This window comes from Chrysemys picta, chromosome 19 (assembly GCF_011386835.1).
Source record: "Chrysemys picta bellii isolate R12L10 chromosome 19, ASM1138683v2, whole genome shotgun sequence".
Classification (NCBI taxonomy): Eukaryota; Metazoa; Chordata; order Testudines; family Emydidae; genus Chrysemys; species Chrysemys picta.
Genome location: NC_088809.1, coordinates 23,895,947 through 23,914,098, shown reverse-complemented (window position 1 = coordinate 23,914,098; position 18,152 = coordinate 23,895,947). Strand labels below are relative to the sequence as shown.

The window sequence follows — 18,152 nt, the reverse complement described above, 5'->3', positions numbered from 1 at the left end:
GTACATGCGCATGTGTACAGACACAGGCATGGCTGTGTGTGTGTGTGTGTGTAAGTGAGTGGGTGTCATGTGAGCACGGTTATAAGTATTAAAGCATGAATGTGTGCATGGATACGTAAGCATGACAATGTCTGGGTATATGTACATGTGTGTTTCACATGTGTTTGCACATGCGCTGTGATGATGCCTAAGTGAGTGTATCTGTGTGTATAATTGTGTGTGCATTGGACACTGTGTACTGTAGAGTAATGGTACATTTGTGTGTTGATGCAAACGTGGGAATGGGCACGAAGGAGACCTAGGAACTAACGGGTGTATGTAATCCTGGGTATGTCTACACTGCAGCTGGGCGTGCGCTTCCCAGTGCAGGTAGACAGACACATGCTAGCTCTGCTGGAACTAGCATGCTAGAAATATCAGTGTAGCCGAGGGTAGCATAGGCGACAGCTCAGGCTAGCTGCTGGGGGACCAACCCGCCTGGACCCCTGGACAGCTAGCCCAAGCTGCCATCCATGCAAGCCCAGCTACAATGCTGTTTGTAGCGCACTACCTCAAGCAGAGCTAGCGTGTGTTCATCTACCTGGGCTGGGAAGCACACGCAAAGCTGCAGTGTAGACCAACGCTCTGAGAGCTGTAGTCACACACTGTACAAAGTCTCCTGCGGTAACAATCATAGATGTGAAGGCCACTGATTGTCCATTCAGCCCTCCTGCATGGCACAGGCCAGAGACCGTCACCCAGCAAGCCCTGCATTGGGCCCTCACTTGTGGGCCAGCTGGAGTGGATTTTTTAGAGACAGCCAATCTCAACCTCCAGGCTCCAAGTGATGGAAAATCTTCCACGCCTGGGAAGCTACTTCAACGGGTCACTGCTTCATTGTTAAAATATTATGTCTCGTTTCTAGCTGACTTCAGCTTCTAACCTCTGGGTCTTGTGCATTTGCTGGTAGGCTAGCGAGCCTTGCAAAACACATAAAGTATCCACTCATGTTCTTGGTCTGTTTTTTTGGACAGGCGAAGCTAGCAGGGGAGCGGGGGGCTCGTGCCATCCTCTTCGACATCACAGATGATGAAAGCGCTGCTGACCAGGTACAAACGCTATTGAAACCTTCAGGAAAACTTCAGTGATACCATCCTGTCCTGAAATACACACAGCTCCAGTCCAGGCTCCCCCTTCTCCATACCAGCCATGACCTGCAGAAATGGAGGGACAGAGCTGGGGTTGAGGCAAGGGGTGATGGTGCAGGTTGGCTCCTCCATTCAGTACACCTACCATAGAACAGAGACCTTTCCCCAGCTCATCCCGAACACGGAGAGCCCAGTTTGCACAAAGCCTTTCCCTAATGGGGTAGCTCCATCGCACAACTAGATGTCCAATCAGGCATTTCTGCACACAATCCCTGCTCTGTGCAGCCAAACTGTTCCGGCATCGAGTTTGCCAAGTGCAGTCCCTCCAGAGTCCTCATGCTAGCAGCCAAACCGTTACCCATGAGGGAGCCATATAGACTCTCACAACTGGTAAAACATCTACAACACTGACTTTACCCAGGGTCACTGAGGAGCATCTGTTCCCTAAGGAGACATCTGGTCCCTAGAGAGCGCCAGTGCACAAGGAGGTACATCAGGTGTTTAGAGAAAGAGCATGGTTGGTAGGGAGACACCTGGAGAGAGCTGGTGGTGAAGGACGTGGGAGTGGGAGGGTGTGGGACAATCCAGTCTCAGGAGAGATTGCTGCTCTTCAGAATTAATCCAAGTAGACTTCTGAACTCCAGCTGTGTGCAAAGAGCTCAGGGTTCGCCGGCTCTTTTCTCTGTCACTGATCAACTGTGTTGGTCTCACACAAAGGGAGCTGCTTCCTCCCACCCCATGTGACAGAATAATGGCATGGAGCAAGTCTCAGACCTGTGTGGAGTAGCTGTTATTGTTGTGTAAGTGGGTGGTCAATGATGGTTGCTAGTGTTTGGCGTACAGTCAAAATGGCACCAGGCTAAGCGGAACGAGAACTGCAGGCTATAGGTACGAATAGGCCCCACTTGCTGTGGTGCTAGAGTCACGGGAAGTGAGTCTAAACTAACGTGGCTGTTGGCGACAAAGAACACTTTGCTTTAGTGAGAAGAACCCTAGACCCTTCCCCACGGACACTGTGTCAGGGCGTAACACGTGCAGGCTAAGAGCAGCCTCCACTAGGTCCATGGGAGGAAGCAGGCCTTGCTTTTGCTGATCTGGGCGTGAGGCAGGCAGCATTAGTTATGTCAAATAATGACTAACCAGGATCTAGTGTAGGTGAATTAGCGAAGAAAGCTCAGATTTGGGCTAGAGAGACTGTGCCCATCTCACTGTACACAAGAAGGAATGTGGCCCCGATCACGGGTACTGGCCCCATTACTTTTCATAGTGGATTTATTCACTCATTCCTGAGGTCCAGCATTGGGCTAGGCACTTTACTAGCAGGTACAGTATAAAGGCAAAGGCCCTGCACCAAACAGCTTACAAGTGAGACAGACAACGTACGGTGCGGGAGACAGGAGGCGGGGTAAAGGCAGTGAGACACGCCAGGGTGTTCATTCTTTTTTTGCAAGAGTTATGAAGCATCATCCCCTCTCTGAGGTGAAGCCTATCGGTTTTGGGGAAGAGGTTGAAAGAGGAAAGCAAGAGACCAGCAGTGCCTGTAGAGGAGGCAGGGACAAGGACAGGAAAGGGGCAGGGAGGGGAGCAGTAGAGGCAAGAGCAGAGAGGTGGGCAGGAGCCAGGGTGTGGGGGGGGGGGATGAGGCGCTTCCATCTGGTGCAGACAGAGGAGCAGAAGGGCAATAATAAATATACCATGTCATGGGTTCTGGGCAGCGATGGTAGCTCTTGTCCTGGGCAGCAGTCCTCATTCCCCCACACCTTATTTGATGGTGGGTGTTGATAAATCTCCATCACACCCATGTCTCAGGCTGGGCTCTGGGCCAGCTCATGAACAAGTTTGTTTCTTTGCAGCTGAGGAAACCCAGGGGCCTGAGTCAGCCTGTGGTGTTGATCCGGGGCCATGATGCTGAGCTTCTGATGGGCGTTGTGAACAAGAATCGAGAAGCACATGTGAAGATTGAGGTTAAAGAGCAGCCAGCATGGGTGAGGAACATGTCATACCCGCCTTCTCCTTTCCACTCCAGGTCAATCTTTCCAGCACTGGAGCAACGCTGTGCCTCCCTTCCATGGGAGGTGACACCCTGGCCCTCTGCAAGAGCCAGATGGAGCCCCTCTTCCTCCTCTGTGGCTCAGGCTGCCCACGGCTAGTGAAGGTTGTAAAGCCCCTTCGGCTCATTGGCAATTTCTCTCTGAAACCTCCCAAGTCATCTAAGGAAATGTCTTGTCTCTTTATCTGGTACCAGGCTCAGGCCCTTTGCTCTGCAGAGCAAAGCATAGCGAGCTGAGACACCAAGAGGGGCTGAGATGTGCAGCGAGGACCTCAGACCGGTTTTCTTTTCCCTGTGAAGAGCTGGGAGGGTGGGTCTGGCCGGGCACCCCTCCTATGTCTGAAGGGATCAGGAGCCTGGCCTGCTCTCATTCCTACCAGGGTAACGGATCTTCTGTCTCTCTCCAACAGCCAGACTATGATGTGTGGATTCTTCTCACAGTGCTGAGCACTGTCATTGTGATCGTTCTGATTTTTGTCGTTCGCACCAAGTGTCACTGGAACAGGACTCAGGTAAGACCGTGTGGAGACAGCTCAAAACCAGACTGTTCTACCAGCAAGAGGGGAGCAATGGGGGCTCCTTCTACACAGTCTAGGGAAGGGCGTGATGGGGCAGAGACAAGAGTGAGAGGAAGTGTGTATGTGTTTGAGAAAGAGGAGACCTGTCTACACAAGGCGAGCGTCCCGTTGCAGGGACAAGCCTGCAGCTCAAATGATGTGAGCAGTCTGGGTTCCTGTAGTGATTCAGTGCAGCCACACTCCAGCCCTGGGTTTTGGGAACCAGTCGTGTCAGATGTGGTTTGCACTCACCCCAGACATTGCTGTACCTGTGAATTGCAGCACCTTCCCAACCAGCTCTCCCGAGCAAGCGCCATTTACACAAATGTTGGCAAAGTGCCCTGAATTCCCCCGCTCACTAACTAACCCTGTCCTCGGTGCCTGGGGAAGTCACTGGCCTGTTCTAACATTAGAGAGGCTGAAATACTTTAGTGTTTGGGATGAAAACCAATACATTACATAAAAGACCTTCCAAGTACAGAAATATTTCCAAATTTGGAAACCCTCCTTTTTCTACAGGATAACAAAGTCACTCCTGACAATCCAGCTCCTGAATACCTTGTTGGCCTAGAGATCCAGAAGTGACATGTGACTAGAGACACCTGAAATGGGCCTGGATTTCAGGGTGAGCTAAGCAGCTACCTTTGAGACCCAGGCCTGTTTAAGGCATCTGAGCTTGGGCACCCAAAGTCTTGAGTCACTTCCTTGGCCACAACCACAACTCAGATAAAAATAGCTACATTTTAGTGTAATCCACTAGAAATGGAAAGAACAAAGAACACCGCCCACCCTTGCCCTGAGATTCAGCACTTCCCCATTTCTGACAGAACCAGTTTTTTCTGACTCAATAGAAAGATAAGCTTGCACGTCTTCTAGTGAAATGACACAGAGCAGCAAAGATAAGCAGAACGGAAAGCTCAGTACCCAGAAAGGGACGTCCCAGAGGAGTTGAGATTTGGGGTATTATACGATTATTGCCGGTGGAGCAGCAGCGACACCTAGAGCTGAGGTAGCCCAACACTCGCCTCAGGCAGAAATTCCTCATGTCTGGGCTCTGCCTCAGGTTGGACATTTTTGAAAGTTGGAACGGAAACGGTACAGCCGTTTTCCATAAAAGAACTAGGAGCTTTTCCCAATGTCAAAACTTTTGCAACCAGCTTGGGAATGTTCTACCTGCACTGAGCCTGCGCCCGCCCCACTCAGCCTCCTCTAACATGTGCCAGGGCCGTAGCTAGTGCTTCAGATGGGGCTTGGGCAAACCAGATTCTCCTCCTTCTGCTTGCACAGGGGAAATGCAGGCAGCCAAGATCCTATGAGTTCTAGTCTCTTTTCTTCCAGCAACTGGCATTAGTAATTCTAGTGCCATTAATTCTTTGCACTTATAGCCCTTCTGTACCCCTACCCTATGACAGTGATTTTCAAACTGCGTGTCGCGACCCAGAACCGGGTCACGGAATGTCAGGCATTGGGTCAGGGCGGCTCTGGTCAGCACCGCCGACCAGGCTGTTAAAAGTCCCGTCCATGGTGCTGCCCAGCTAAGGTAGGCTAGTCCCTGCCTGTTCTGACACCGTGCTGCATCCTGGAAGCAGCCAGCAGCAGGTTTGGCTCCTAGGCAGGGGGGCCATGGGACTCCGTGTGCTGCCCCCGCTCCGAGCACCGGCTCCGCATTCCCATTGGCCGGGAACTGGCCAATGGAAGCTGGGGAGGCGGTGCCTGCGGGCGAGAGCCATGTGAAGCTGCTTGAATGCTTCCGCCTAGGAGCCAGACCTGCTGCTGGCTGCTTCTGGGGCGCAGCGCGGTCCACGGTGCCAGGACAGGCAGGAAGCCTGCCTCTGCACCCCCACTGCACCGCTGACCGGGAGCCGCCCGACGTAAGCCTGCGCCCCAACCCTGCACCCCAATTCCCTGCCCCAGCCCTGAGCCCCCCAAACCCAGAGCCCCCTCCTTCACCCCAAACCCCTTATCCCCAGCCCAGAGCCCTGATCCCCTCCCGCACCCCAAACCCCTGCCCCAGCTAGAGCCCCCTCCTATACCCTGAACCCCTCATTCCTGGTCCCACCCCACAGTCGTCACCCCCTGCACCTTAACCCTCTGCCCCAGCCATGAGCCCCTCCCACACACCAAACCCCTCATCCCCAGCTCCATTGGGTCGCAGGCATCAACAATTTTCTTCAGAATACGGACCCTGAATTTCAGAAAAGCAGACTTTGACTCCTTCAGGGAACTGATGGGCAGGATCCCCTGGGAGAATAACATGAAGGGCAAAGGGGTCCAGGAGAGCTGGCTGTATTTTAAAAAAGGGAAGAAGGAGGATCCGGGGAACTACAGGCCAGTCAGCCTCACCTCAGTCCCTGGAAAAATCATGGAGCAGGTCCTCAAGGAATCAATTCTGAAGCACTTAGAGGAGAGGAAAGTGATCAGGAACAGTCAGCATGGATTCACCAAGGGCAAGTCATGCCTGACTAACCTAATTGCCTTCTATGATGAGATAACTGGCTCTGTGGATGAGGGGAAAGCAGTGGACATGTTGTTCCTGGACTTTAGCAAAGCTTTTGATACGGACTCCCACAGTATTCTTGCCAGCAAGTTAAAGAAGTATGGGCTGGATGAATGGACTATAAGGTGGATAGAAAGCTGGCTAGATTGTCGGGCTCAACGGGTAGTGATCAACGGCTCCATGTCTAGTTGGCAGCCGGTATCAAGCGGAGTGCCCCAGGTGTTGATCGTGGGGCTGGTTTTGTTCAACATCTTTATTAATGATCAGGAGGATGGTGTGGATTGCACTCTCAGCAAGTTTGCAGATGACATTAAACTGGGAGGAGTGGTAGATACGCTGGAGGGTAGGGATAGGATAGAGAGGGATATAGTCAAATTAGAGGATTGGGCCAAAAGAAATCTGATGAGGTTCAACAAGGACAAGTGCAGAGTCCTGCACTTAAGACAGAAGAATCCCATGCACTGCTACAGACTAGGAACCGAGTGGGTAGGCAGCAGTTCTGCAGAAAAGGACCTAGGGGTCACAGTGGACGAGAAGCTGGATATGAGTCAACAGTGTGTCCTTGTTGCCAAGAAGGCTAACTGCATTTTGGGCTGTATAAGTAGGGGCATTGCCAGCAGATCGAGGGACGTGATCATTCCCCTTTATTCGGCATTGGTGAGGCCTCATCTGGAGTACTGTGTCCAGTTTTGGGTCCCACACTACAAGAAGGATGTGGAAAAATTGAAAAGAGTCCAGAGGAGGGCAACAAAAATGATTAGGGGGCTGGAGCACATTATTTATGAGGAGAGGCTGAGGAAACTGGGATTATTTAAGTATCAGAGGGGTAGCCGTGTTAGTCTGAATCTGTAAAAAGCAACAGAGGGTCCTGTGGCACCTTTGAGACTAACAGAAGTACTGGGAGCATAAGCTTTCGTGGGTAAGAACCTCACTTCTTCAGATGCAAGGAAGAAGTGAGGTTCTTACCCACGAAAGCTTATGCTCCCAGTACTTCTGTTAGTCTCAAAGGTGCCACAGGACCCTCTGTTGCTTTTGGGATTATTTAGTCTGTAGAAGAGAAGAATGAGAGGGGATTTGATAGCTGCTTTCAACTACCTGAAAGAGGGTTCCAAAGAGGATGGATCTAGACTGTTCTCAGTGGTGGCAGATGACAGAACAAGGAGCAATGGTCTCAAGTTTCAGTGGGGAAGGTTTAGATTGGATATTAGGAAACACTATTTCAGTAGGAGGGTGGTGAAGCACTGGAATGGGTTACCTGGGGGGTGGGTGGTATCTCCTTCCTTAGAGGTTTTTAAGGTCTGGCTTGACAAAGCCCTGGCTGGGATGATTTAGTTGGGATTGGTCCTGCTTTGAGCAGGGGGCTGGACTGGATGACCTCCTGAGGTCCCTTCCAACCCTGATATTCTATGATTCTATGATTCAACTGGGTCGCCAGAAAAAAAGTTTGAAAACCAATGCCCTAGGAGACAGAAAAGTATCTTTGCCCCTTTTATAAACAAGGTAGCTGATGTGTTGCACAACACCACCACTTAGAGACCTAGGAATGGAGCCCAGGTTTTATTGTGATAGTCCAAACATCACAGTGCCACTCAGGGTAAAGTTGTGTGCAAGGCTAGCTGATCTGTAAAATAAGATGGTTCCTGCATACCTTTACAAAGCCGTTTGAGACCACGTCCCCCTTCCTTAGCCAGCAATAGAAATCAGGAGTCCTGCTTACTAGCATTCTACTGCTGTTCATCAAATGTAGTAACTCCTCGCTTAACGTTGTAGTTATGCTCTTGAAAAATGCGACTTTAAGTGAAACGATGTTAAGCGAATCCCATTTCCCCATAAGAATTAATGTAAATAGGGAAAGTTAGGTTCCAGGGAGGACTGAAACCAGGGGTTCCTGGGTGTTCACCTCAGTCTCTTCATGGGCAATTCTAAGGAGGGAAGAGGCGTCCCTACGCCTAGACACACCTACCGCACGTGTTACCCTTTTAACCTGCAATCCCTGCAATTCACTTAAACATTTGTGCACCCAAAACTGTTCTTTGGGCATCAAAGAGCCCTTCACAGTGTCAGCACGGTGAGGAACTGGTTTGGGTACAGTTCAGTGCAGCAGCCTCTAAAGTGCAACAAATTTATGAGTCCGGTGTGGCACTGCCCCCAGACGGGACTGGACTCGGTGTGACAGAACCCATTCTGCACCTTTGCTTCAGCCTCCTCCCTGACCATGTCCCCCTCTAGGGCTGGCACTTAGTGCCCTCCCAGCCAGCCATGTCCCCCTCTGGCTCCGGTGCTCAATGGCCTCCTGATAGACTTTTGGAAGGGGCCTGTATCTTGTTCTCTCCCTAGGCCCTAGACTGATGCACAGGACCCTGCTGTGACAGTGGGAGACTCACCCCACCACTATCGCTCTGGGGCTTCGCTCCGGCTGCTGCTCTGACTCGGGGCTGCTGCATGCTCCCTGGCCCAGCTCTGCCCTGGCAGCTCCAGCTCACAGGGAACATGGGCCCTGGGCTCTTAACTGCTGACTTGGGAGTGCTGGCCTCTCCCCATTGGCCCTGGGGACCTGTCAGTCCCAGGATCCTGACTCCTCTTCAGCCCGTCCCCTTTCTCCTTGCTAGGGGGCCAACCAAAAAACCACTACGTTTCAGTAAGGGGCCAATAGCCCAACACTTGTACTCAACAGAGAGGACAAAGCAGGGCCAGATTAAGACCTTTAGAGGCCCTAAGCACTGAAAAAATTATGGTGCCCCCCCCATATGTAATTCAAAATAAAAACAATACTATACCGTAAAATAAATTTTTATTTTTCAAAATGACACAAAACTTACATTTATGCTGAAATTAAAATAGCTTCTTTCTAGATTTTCTGATTGCAAAATTCTGGTTAAGTTCATCGAAGCTGACTCGACGAAGCATGTCCGCTTCCATACACAATAGGGAAAGTGAATCAAGTCTGTCCTGACACATTGTTGTTCTCCGAGGGTTTTATATTCTTTTCAGCTGAGAAAAAGAGCGTTCTGTGGCGCAGTTAGTAATCATCAATGTTAGATGATTATGAATATGGCATATGGTATGAATATGGCATATTTGTTCTGTTCTAAAAGCTTCTTCTGCATTCCTTGATAACGCCCTGACATGTTGGCAGAGTTGTCATAAGACTGACCTCTGCACTTCGAGAAATCTATTTTGCAAACTTGGCACAGATAATGCAGTACTTGATTTGCCATTTCTTCACCAGTGTGGCTTTTCAAATTGAGGAATGTTATAAATCGTTCAACTGGCTTTCCATCTGTGGGAGACATATATCTTAGTATAATACTCAATTGATCAATATGTGAAAGATCAGGTGTAGAGTCAACAAATAAACTGAAGTGCCCAGCAGTACTTATTTAATCCACAATAGCTGAACGAACTTTGTCACTCATTAGACCAATGAGTTCATTACATATTGTCTTGGATAGGTATGATGGGTTACCTTTGCCAGCATTCCCATATTTTGAGATATGGCCTGCAAAAATGGGTCAAACTGAGCCACAAGCTCCAACAATCCCAAGACATTTCCATTCTGCAAGGATCCAAATGTGTCATTTGATCCCCGGAAAGGCAGACCACGTTCAGCTAATGTTTGAATAACAGCTATAACACGCTGCAAGACGTGTTGCCAGTATTCGCGCTCCCCTTCAATTTGTTCTTCCAATTTTTGTGTCAATCCAAAGCCCTGTCTTCGATTTAAATGTCAACACTGAATCTCTGTGAGTAGTGCTATTTTCATGTTGTTCAATTAAAACAGTATTCCGCCTAAATCCATCTGCAGCAAACCAGGATGTTGAAGGTTTATATGCAAAAAGAGTACACAGACCCTGTTGATGGTGAATACAGTAGCCATTCTTGAGTGTATTTCTCACCATTCACTTTCATGCCGAAAAATATGTTTTGTGGACAATATCTTGTTTGTTTGCCATTGGTAAAAGTCCAACGTGATTTCTCAAATGGCCCAGTGTGGTGTTGACAGTCATTTGGTCCACGATCTATCCAGTAAGCTACATCATCGGTACTGAAATTAACCCACATACCAGGATCTTTTCTCCTATTATTTACAGCATGAGCAGGTTCAGTCTCTGACACATCCACACCTTCTAGGACAATGTCTGTTTTACCACCAGGAGTCGGATGATCAGTTACAGTCTCTGACACATCCACACCTTCTAGGACAATGTCTGTTTTACCACCAGGAGTTGGATGATCAGTTACAGTCTCTGACACATCCACACCTTCTAGGACAATGTCTGTTTTACCACCAGGAGTAGGATGATCAGTTACAGTCTCTGACACATCCACATGTTCTGGAATGGTGTTTGTTTCACCAATAGAAAAATGGTCAGTCTCTGAAACGCCTACAGGTTTTGGAACGATGTCTGTGCTACTGAGAGAAGATGTTGCTTCTGATGGATTCGCTTTGAAAAATGATGTCAGCTTTGGAAGATTTTGAAAAATTTCACTAGTTTTTTGTTTCTTTTCTTCCGCCAGTTTACGTTTCTGTGCTCCACTCAGTTGGTTACGTTTCATCCTGCCCCTTATCTCAGTTATCCGAACTTAAAAAAAAAAAAAAAATATTACACAACGTACACTATTTTTATGTATATATATATATATATATATATATATATATATATATATATATATATATATATATATAAGAAAAAATGAATCAAGTACGTATAACTCAGAAGAATATATCAATAATAAAACATAAATTTATTGCAATACATGACAGGATCTGATTTCCTCGCATTATTTCAATCTACGTTAGTAGGACGCCCCCCCTGGTTTAGGTGGGGATAAGTAATAAAAAGCTAACAGAAAAACGGGGGAAGAGTGTGGAGTGGAGTGTAAGGAAGTCTAACAAAGTTCTGATTTTTCCCATGATGACTACTTCGAGGCTTTTTTTGAAATATCAAATATCAAATTTAAAAAAAAAAAATCTCATTTGTTTGGAGCCCCCTGTTTTGCTGGTGCCCTAAGCCCGTGCTTAGACTGCCTATTGGGTAATCCAGCCCTGGGACAAAGCATCATTCGCTCTTCCTGGCTCGCCGAAGAGTCACCACAGACTCATCTAGTTCAGGTTCAATGGCTAGTTTGTAAAATCTCAGATTGCCCCTAATTTGCCATGGGGCAAATTCCTTCTTGAGTCGAGCAGGTGATTAGCTTAGGATGTGTGAGGATTAAGAGTCCTCACTGTTTTATTGCAGCTGGTGGAAACTGTGGACACTGTATGTATTCTTATGTGGCTAAAGAACCCATTTTCATCAATACATTAATCGTAACAGTACAGCTCACTGATGTAGGGCCTTTCACCTGCGGACTTCAAACCCCTTCCCAAAGAGGAGTAACATTGTCCCTATTATACAGCTGAGTCCCAGAGAGGCTAACGCCTGAATTTTCAACCTCATGTTGGGTGCGCCATGCCATATCAGGCACTCCGAATTAGTGGGCGTGTTTGGAAGGTTGGGCCCAGATCACAACCTGAGTCGGGGGGAGAGTCGGGAATAGAAGCCAGGTCTCCTGAAGGCCAATGACCTGCTCTGACAACTAGGTCATGCTGCCGCACGGTTTGCCTTGAATAGCTGTCAGGTCTCTTTGTCTGTCTCAGCTGCCTTTATTGCCAGGTAGGGTGCAGAGACCTGGTGCTGCAGGCTGCAGCGTGGCTGGTGAAAGGAGAGCCCTCGCTTTTCACATCTGGCAATTTGGTGGAACATGTGTCTCTTTGTCCTAGCTGTGCAGGAGGGGCCAGTCCTCTCTTCAGTCTAGCTTTCTTTTCCTTTCTCCCAGGACTCCTTGCAGCAGCAGACCATGCAGGCGATCAGCCAGTTGGCCACCCGGAAGTACCAGGCCCGGTGCCGACAGGCCACCCTAAGGGATTCGGCCAGCAGCTGCAGCTCAGCCCCCGTCTGCGCTATCTGTCTGGAGGAGTTCAGCGAGGGCCAGGTAGGACGAGCTGTATGTGTAGGCTGGAAGCCAGACAGCAGATCTGGCCAATCATGGCTCTGAACTCTCTAGGCAGAGGTGCCGTTGGGAGGGGGGCTGCACAGCTGTGCAGGACTCTCTGTAAATGGCAAAAGGAGCAGTGTGCTCTGTGGGGCAGGGCTTTGGAGCAAGCACAGCACTGCTGCCTACTGTACCAGCATGGGAGAGGGGGCCTGTGAGGGCTTAAACCCAGAGCCTCACAGGGATTTAGGCACCCAACTCCCATTGAAATCAGGAATTAGGTGCCTAAATCTCTTTGAGACTATGGGCCTTCGTCCTTTGGGGGTCTGTCCTAGGCTGCTCCAGGATGCTCAGGTGATGCCTAATGCCAAGAGCATCCTCTCGCTGGGTGTGTGAACCTGGCTGCTATCCAGGTATTCCGGCCTTTGTCACTGCACCACGGTGCCATTGGGATCCTTCAGACAGGATGCTGGCACAGCGCCTGGCTCCCCTGCTGGCAATCAGTTAACACAGGGAAGGTTAAGGGGTGACTTGATCACAGGGAACAAATATTTGATATGGGGCTCTTCATGCTAACAGAGAAAAGTAACACCATCCACTAGCTGGGAGCTGAAGCTAGGTTGGAAATAAGGCGTGCGTTTTTAACAGTGAGAGCAATGAACCATTGGAACAACTTGCCCAGAGTTGTGGTGGATTCTCCATCGCTGATGATTTTTATATCAAGATGGGATGTTTTTCTCTAAGGTCTGCTCTAGGAATTGTTGTGGGGAAGTTCTCTGGCCTGCCTTGTGGAGGGGTGAGCCTAGATGATCACAATGGTCCCTTCTGGCCTTGGAATCTATGAATCAGTTGTATCTTTCCAGGACCAGGTGACTCCAGAGCTCCATGGCCTGGCCTGGCTGCCAGGACATTTGCAGGGAGAGCTGTGGGTGTGGGGAAAGCTTCTAATGGGTTGGGGCCTGGTTCCCTGAGCAATGCCTCTCCCCAAGGGGTGCTGCACCAGTTGCACTCAGCACTGGGGCCTTTGTTGGAGCCCTCGGTGTCAGAGGGCTGCTGACAGGGCATTCCTCCAGAGGGCTTTGCAATGCGTGCCCCACTCGGACCCCAGAGCTTGGACACTGCAGAGGCATGGGCTGGTATGCTCAGAGCCAGCTCGCAGCATTAGAGGTGCTTCGGTGGTCTTGTTTTATACATTGGGAAGCGCCCAGAGTGCGGGATCAAGGCTGATCCGTGGAGCAGGGAGAGAGACATCTCCCCACCCACATCCAGCTCCCTCCAGGGACCTTGCTCTGCCCACTCAAACCTTCTCTCTGTCTCTGTCTAGGAGCTGCGGATTATTTCCTGTTCCCATGAGTTCCACAGAGAGTGTGTTGACCCCTGGCTGCAGCAGCACCACACCTGCCCGCTCTGCATGTTCAATATCATCGGTAGGGCTCCAGCCGGGGCCAAATCGCCCATGAAAAGCACCTCCCAGCAAGAGTGTGGGTGGGTGGGTGGGGGAATTGTGATGTGTGTGGGGGTGTTTGTGGTGTGTGGGGAAGGGTGTTTGTGGTGTCTTTGTGTGTGGGGTGTTTGTGGTGTGTGTGTGTGTGTGTGGTGTGTGGGGAAGGGTATTTGTGGTGTGTGTGTGTGTGATGTTATGTGTGTCGGAGAAGAGTGGTTGTCGTGTGCGGGGGGAAGGTGTAGTATGTATGTGGGTATTTGGGGGTGTGGGTGGGTGGATGTGGTGTGTGTGCGGGGGTGGGGTGTCTGTGTGTGGGGGGGAACGGGGTTTGTGGTGTGTGGGGGGTGTTATGTGGGGGGGTTGTGGTGTGTATGTGGGTGTTTGGGATGTGTGGGTGTGTGGGGGGAGGGCATGGTGTGTGTGGGGGTGGGTGTTTGGGAGTGTGTGTGGGGCGAGGGAGTTTGTGGAGTGTGTGTGTGGTGTTATGTGGGGGCGTTTGTGCGGGGGAGGTGTGGTGTGTGTGTGTGGCTGCTTGGGTATGGGGGAAGGGGATTTGTGGTGTGTGTGTGGGGGGTGTTATGTGTGTGGGGTTTGTGGTGCGTGTGGGGAAGGTGTGGTGTGTATGTGGGGGTGGATGTTGGGAGTGTGGGGGTGGGTGGTGTTATGTGTCTGGAGTGGAGAGTGTTTGTGGTGCGTGGCAGGAGGGGGGTTGTGGTGTGCATGCGAGGGAATTTGTGTGTGAGGGAGATTCATGGCTGTGAACCAGCACCGAGGAGGTTTTCTTGCACCCACACCTGTGTGTGCAGCTCTCTGAAGGTCTCCAGAGGCACTGGTTTAGGGGAAGGCTCATCAGGCTGTATGGGAAGCAGTAAAAGGGTCCCCATGTGCTGGTGGGGACAGGGAATGTTTGGGTATCAAGCACAGAAGAGAGGTGGGTCAGGGCAGGTGGACGAGTGAGCGGGGTCTGGGGAGGAGCAGCCTGGCACTGGGTGAGTGGGGTGGGGCACTGGGGAGGGGTTGCCAGGCACTGGGTGAGTGGGGCGGGACACTGGGGAGGGGTTGCCTGGCACTGGGTGGGTGGGGCGGGGCACTGGGGAGGGGTTGCCTGGCACTGGGTGAGTGGGGCGGGGCACTAGGGAGGGGTTGCCAGGCATGGGGTGAGTGGGGCGGGGCACTGGGGAGGGGTTGCCAGGCATAGGGTGAGTGGGGGCAGGCACTGGAGATTAGTTGCCAGGCACTGGGTGTGTGGGCGGGGTTCTGGGGAGAGGTTGCCAGGCACTGGGTGAGTGGGGTGGGGCACTGGGGAGAGGTTGCCAGGCACTGGGTGAGTGGGGTGGGGCACTGGGGAGGGGTTGCCAGGCATAGGGTGAGTGGGGGCAGGCACTGGAGATTAGTTGTCAGGCACTGGGTGTGTGGGCGGGGTTCTGGGGAGAGGTTGCCAGGTTACCGTGGGATGGGATGCAGATACGTAGTGGATATGCCCTTTCTGTCTCTCTAGAGGGGGCTGCCTTTGCCCAGCCTGCACATTTGAGGCAGAATTCCCAGGATCTGGAACCTGGGCGGCGGCTTCACCTCTTCCGGCAACACCCAGGACACGCCCTGTATCACCTCCCAGAGGCCCACCCCCAGCGGCGGCTCAGGAACTTTGCTTCGCAGCTCCCCCATGGCAACCCCTTCTTCCATTCCCCAGAGCTCTCCCAGTTGGATTTCAGCACCATGCACTATTTGCCATACAGGCCAGTGGGCTCCAGGGCCACATGCAGCCATCAGCCCTCTCTAGCCCAAGGCCTAGGGAATGAGCAGCACCGAAAATCTCCAGCATGTGGGCAGATGCCATCTTCTCACAGGACCTGCCCACTTCAGCACCAGGCCCGTTGCCTGGGATTCAGGACTGCGGTAGTACCGAGACAGCACCACGCTGCCCCTCTTCGTCGGGGAACCAGTCATGGGAGACAGCACAACAGCAGTGGCTCAGGGGAGAGCTATCTCACAGAGCACAGTGGGTACCTGGCTGATGGTCCGGGCAGTGACTCCAGCTCTGGACCCTGTCATGGCTCCTCCAGTGATTCTATGTTGAATTGCACAGATGTCAGCCTCCAAGGCATCCATGGCAGCTGCTCCACCTTCCGCAGCTCCCTGAGCAGTGACTATGACCCCTGGGTGTACTGTAGCTCCACTGACAATGGCCAGGAGCAGCTGCAGCCTCCAGGGGAGCCAAGGCCGAGGTCTTTGGACTTGAAGGAGACTGGCAGCACTGCATTAGCCAAGAATCAGATACTGAGTCATGTCCATTATCACCACCACAGGCACCATCACTACAGGAAAGACCTAGAGTGTCCATCTGGGAGATCAGGCCAGGAACCCAGCCAGCGTAAGCCCCGGTTTGCTGGGGCTGTGCCCAGTGCTCGGACACAAAAGAGGACTGAGAAAACGCGTCACTGCAAACAGCCTCTTGAAAGCAGCCCAGTGTCCCAGGCTGCATCTCTGTCAGGACAGCTCTCCTGTGTGCATCAGGGACCTGACCTCTCAAAGCACCTCTCCTCTTCTGCAGACGGGTCTGACTTCAGCTGGGTGGCCAGTAGGCAAGCTGGAGCAGCTGGTCCATTGTCTTTCCCGCTGTCACAGAAACATGGCTTACAAAGCCGTCACCACAGAAGGAAACGGAAGTGCCGCCCGGAGCCTGTTCTGGCTCACCTTTCAGAGGACTCAGATGTGCACAAAGACTGCAATGTTCACATTCACTATGGCCACTCCCCTGGCTACTGCTGCTCCCCAGAAGTTCAGCCACTGTTGCCAACGGCCCCTATTCCCTATTGCTCAGGCTCTCAGGTGGTTTGGAAGTGCCGAGTCCCGCCCTCCCACTTGGAGTCCCAGCAGCAGGACAAGGACCTATCAGAATGGGAGGGGAAACCCATGTATCCAGTTGATTTCTCAGGGACAGGCACCACAGAAGACAACACAAGTCTTTACCTCCCCTGCCAAACTCTGCAACACAATCAAGGTAAGTTTGTTAGTCACCTCTGCTTTTAGCAAACCTCTGAACAGTGGATTGTACAATTTAGGGTTCATATATAGACGTGTGTGTGTGTGTATATATAAACACCACACGTTGCCCCAAGCTACTGACAACAACTGAGAATGGATGTTTTCAGAGTTCAGACAAAATTATAGAAGATTAGGGTTGGAAGAGACCTCAGGAGGTCATCTAGTCCAACCGCCTGCTCAAAGTAGGACCAATTCCCAACTAAATCATCCCAGCCAGGGCTTTGTCAAGCTGGGCCTTAAAAACCTCTAAGGAAGGAGATTCCACCACCTCCCTAGGGAACCCATTCCAGTGCTTCACCGCCCTCCTAGTGAAATAGTGTTTCCTAATATCCAACCTAGACCTCCCCCACAGCAACTTGAGACCATTGCTCCTTGTTCTGACATCTGCCACCACTGAGAACAGCCGAGCTCCATCCTCTATGGAACCCCCCTTCAGGTAGTCAAAGGCTGCTATCAAATCCCCCCTCACTCTTCTCTTCTGCAGACTAAATGAGCCCAGTTCCCTCAGCCTCTCCTTAGAAGTCATGTGCTCCAGCCCCCTGTTCATTTTGTTGCCCTCCGTTGGACTCTCTCCAATTTGTCCACATCCCTTTTGTAGTGGGGGGCCCAAAACTGGATGCAATACTCCAGATATGGCCTCACAAGTGCTGATTAGAGGGGAATAATCACTTCCCTTGATCTACTGGCCACACTCCTACTAATGCAGCCCAATATGGGCAACAAGGGCACACTGTTAACTCATATCCAGCTTCTTGTCCACTGTAATCCCCAGGTCCTGCAGAATTGCCGCTTAGCCAGTCGGTCCCCAGCCTGTAGCAGTACATGGGATTCTTCCATCCTAAGTGAAGGACTCTGCACTTGTTCTTGTTGAACCTCATCAGATTTCTTTTGGCCCAATCCTCCAATTTGTCTAGGTCACTCAGGACCCTATCCCTACCCTCCAGCGTATCTACCTCTCCACCGCAACTTAGTGTCATCCACAAACTTGCTGAGGGTGCAATCCATCCCTTCATCCAAATCATTAATGAAGATGTTGAACAAAACTGGCGCCAGGACAGACCCTTGGGGCACTCTACTTGATACCGGCTGCCAATTAGACATTGAGCTGTTGATCACTACCCGTTGAGCCCGATGATCTAGCCACTTTCTATCCACCTTATAGTCCATTCATCCAATCCATACTTCTTTAACTTGCTGGCAAGAATACTGTAGGAGACCATATCAAAAGCTTTGCTGAAGTCAACGTATATCACGTCCACCGCTTTCCCCATATCCACAGAGCCAGTTATCTCATCATAGAAGGCAATCAGGTTGGTCAGGCATGACTTGCCCATGTTGACTGTTCCTGATCACCTTCCTCTCCTCCAAGTGCTTCAAAATGGATTCCTTGAGTACCTGCTCCATGATTTTGCCAGGGACTGAGGTGAGGTCTCTAGTTCCCCGGATTCTCCTTCTT

General features: G+C 51.1%; 1 protein-coding gene and 1 long non-coding RNA gene across 4 annotated transcripts in view; one reads left to right on the top strand and one right to left on the bottom strand.

Annotated features, from left to right (window-relative positions):
• Positions 1-18,152, top strand: part of RNF43 (ring finger protein 43) — a 122,019-nt gene that overhangs the window by 83,496 nt on the left and 20,371 nt on the right. For all 3 annotated transcript variants that reach the window (XR_010593862.1, XM_065573283.1, XM_065573284.1), the window contains exons 3-8: positions 1,014-1,088; positions 2,981-3,112; positions 3,588-3,689; positions 12,052-12,207; positions 13,532-13,634; positions 15,150-16,652. Coding sequence is in view for 2 of the 3 variants with exons in the window: in XM_065573283.1 (XP_065429355.1) it covers positions 1,014-1,088; positions 2,981-3,112; positions 3,588-3,689; positions 12,052-12,207; positions 13,532-13,634; positions 15,150-16,652 (2,071 nt within the window). In the remaining variant the exon portion in view is untranslated. The remainder of the gene's footprint in view (positions 1-1,013; positions 1,089-2,980; positions 3,113-3,587; positions 3,690-12,051; positions 12,208-13,531; positions 13,635-15,149; positions 16,653-18,152) is intronic.
• The window catches only part of LOC101950802 (uncharacterized), a 32,608-nt gene continuing 23,470 nt past the window's right edge, over positions 9,015-18,152 (bottom strand). The window contains exon 3 of the long non-coding RNA XR_010593864.1: positions 9,015-10,814. This is a non-coding gene — a long non-coding RNA (uncharacterized LOC101950802). The remainder of the gene's footprint in view (positions 10,815-18,152) is intronic.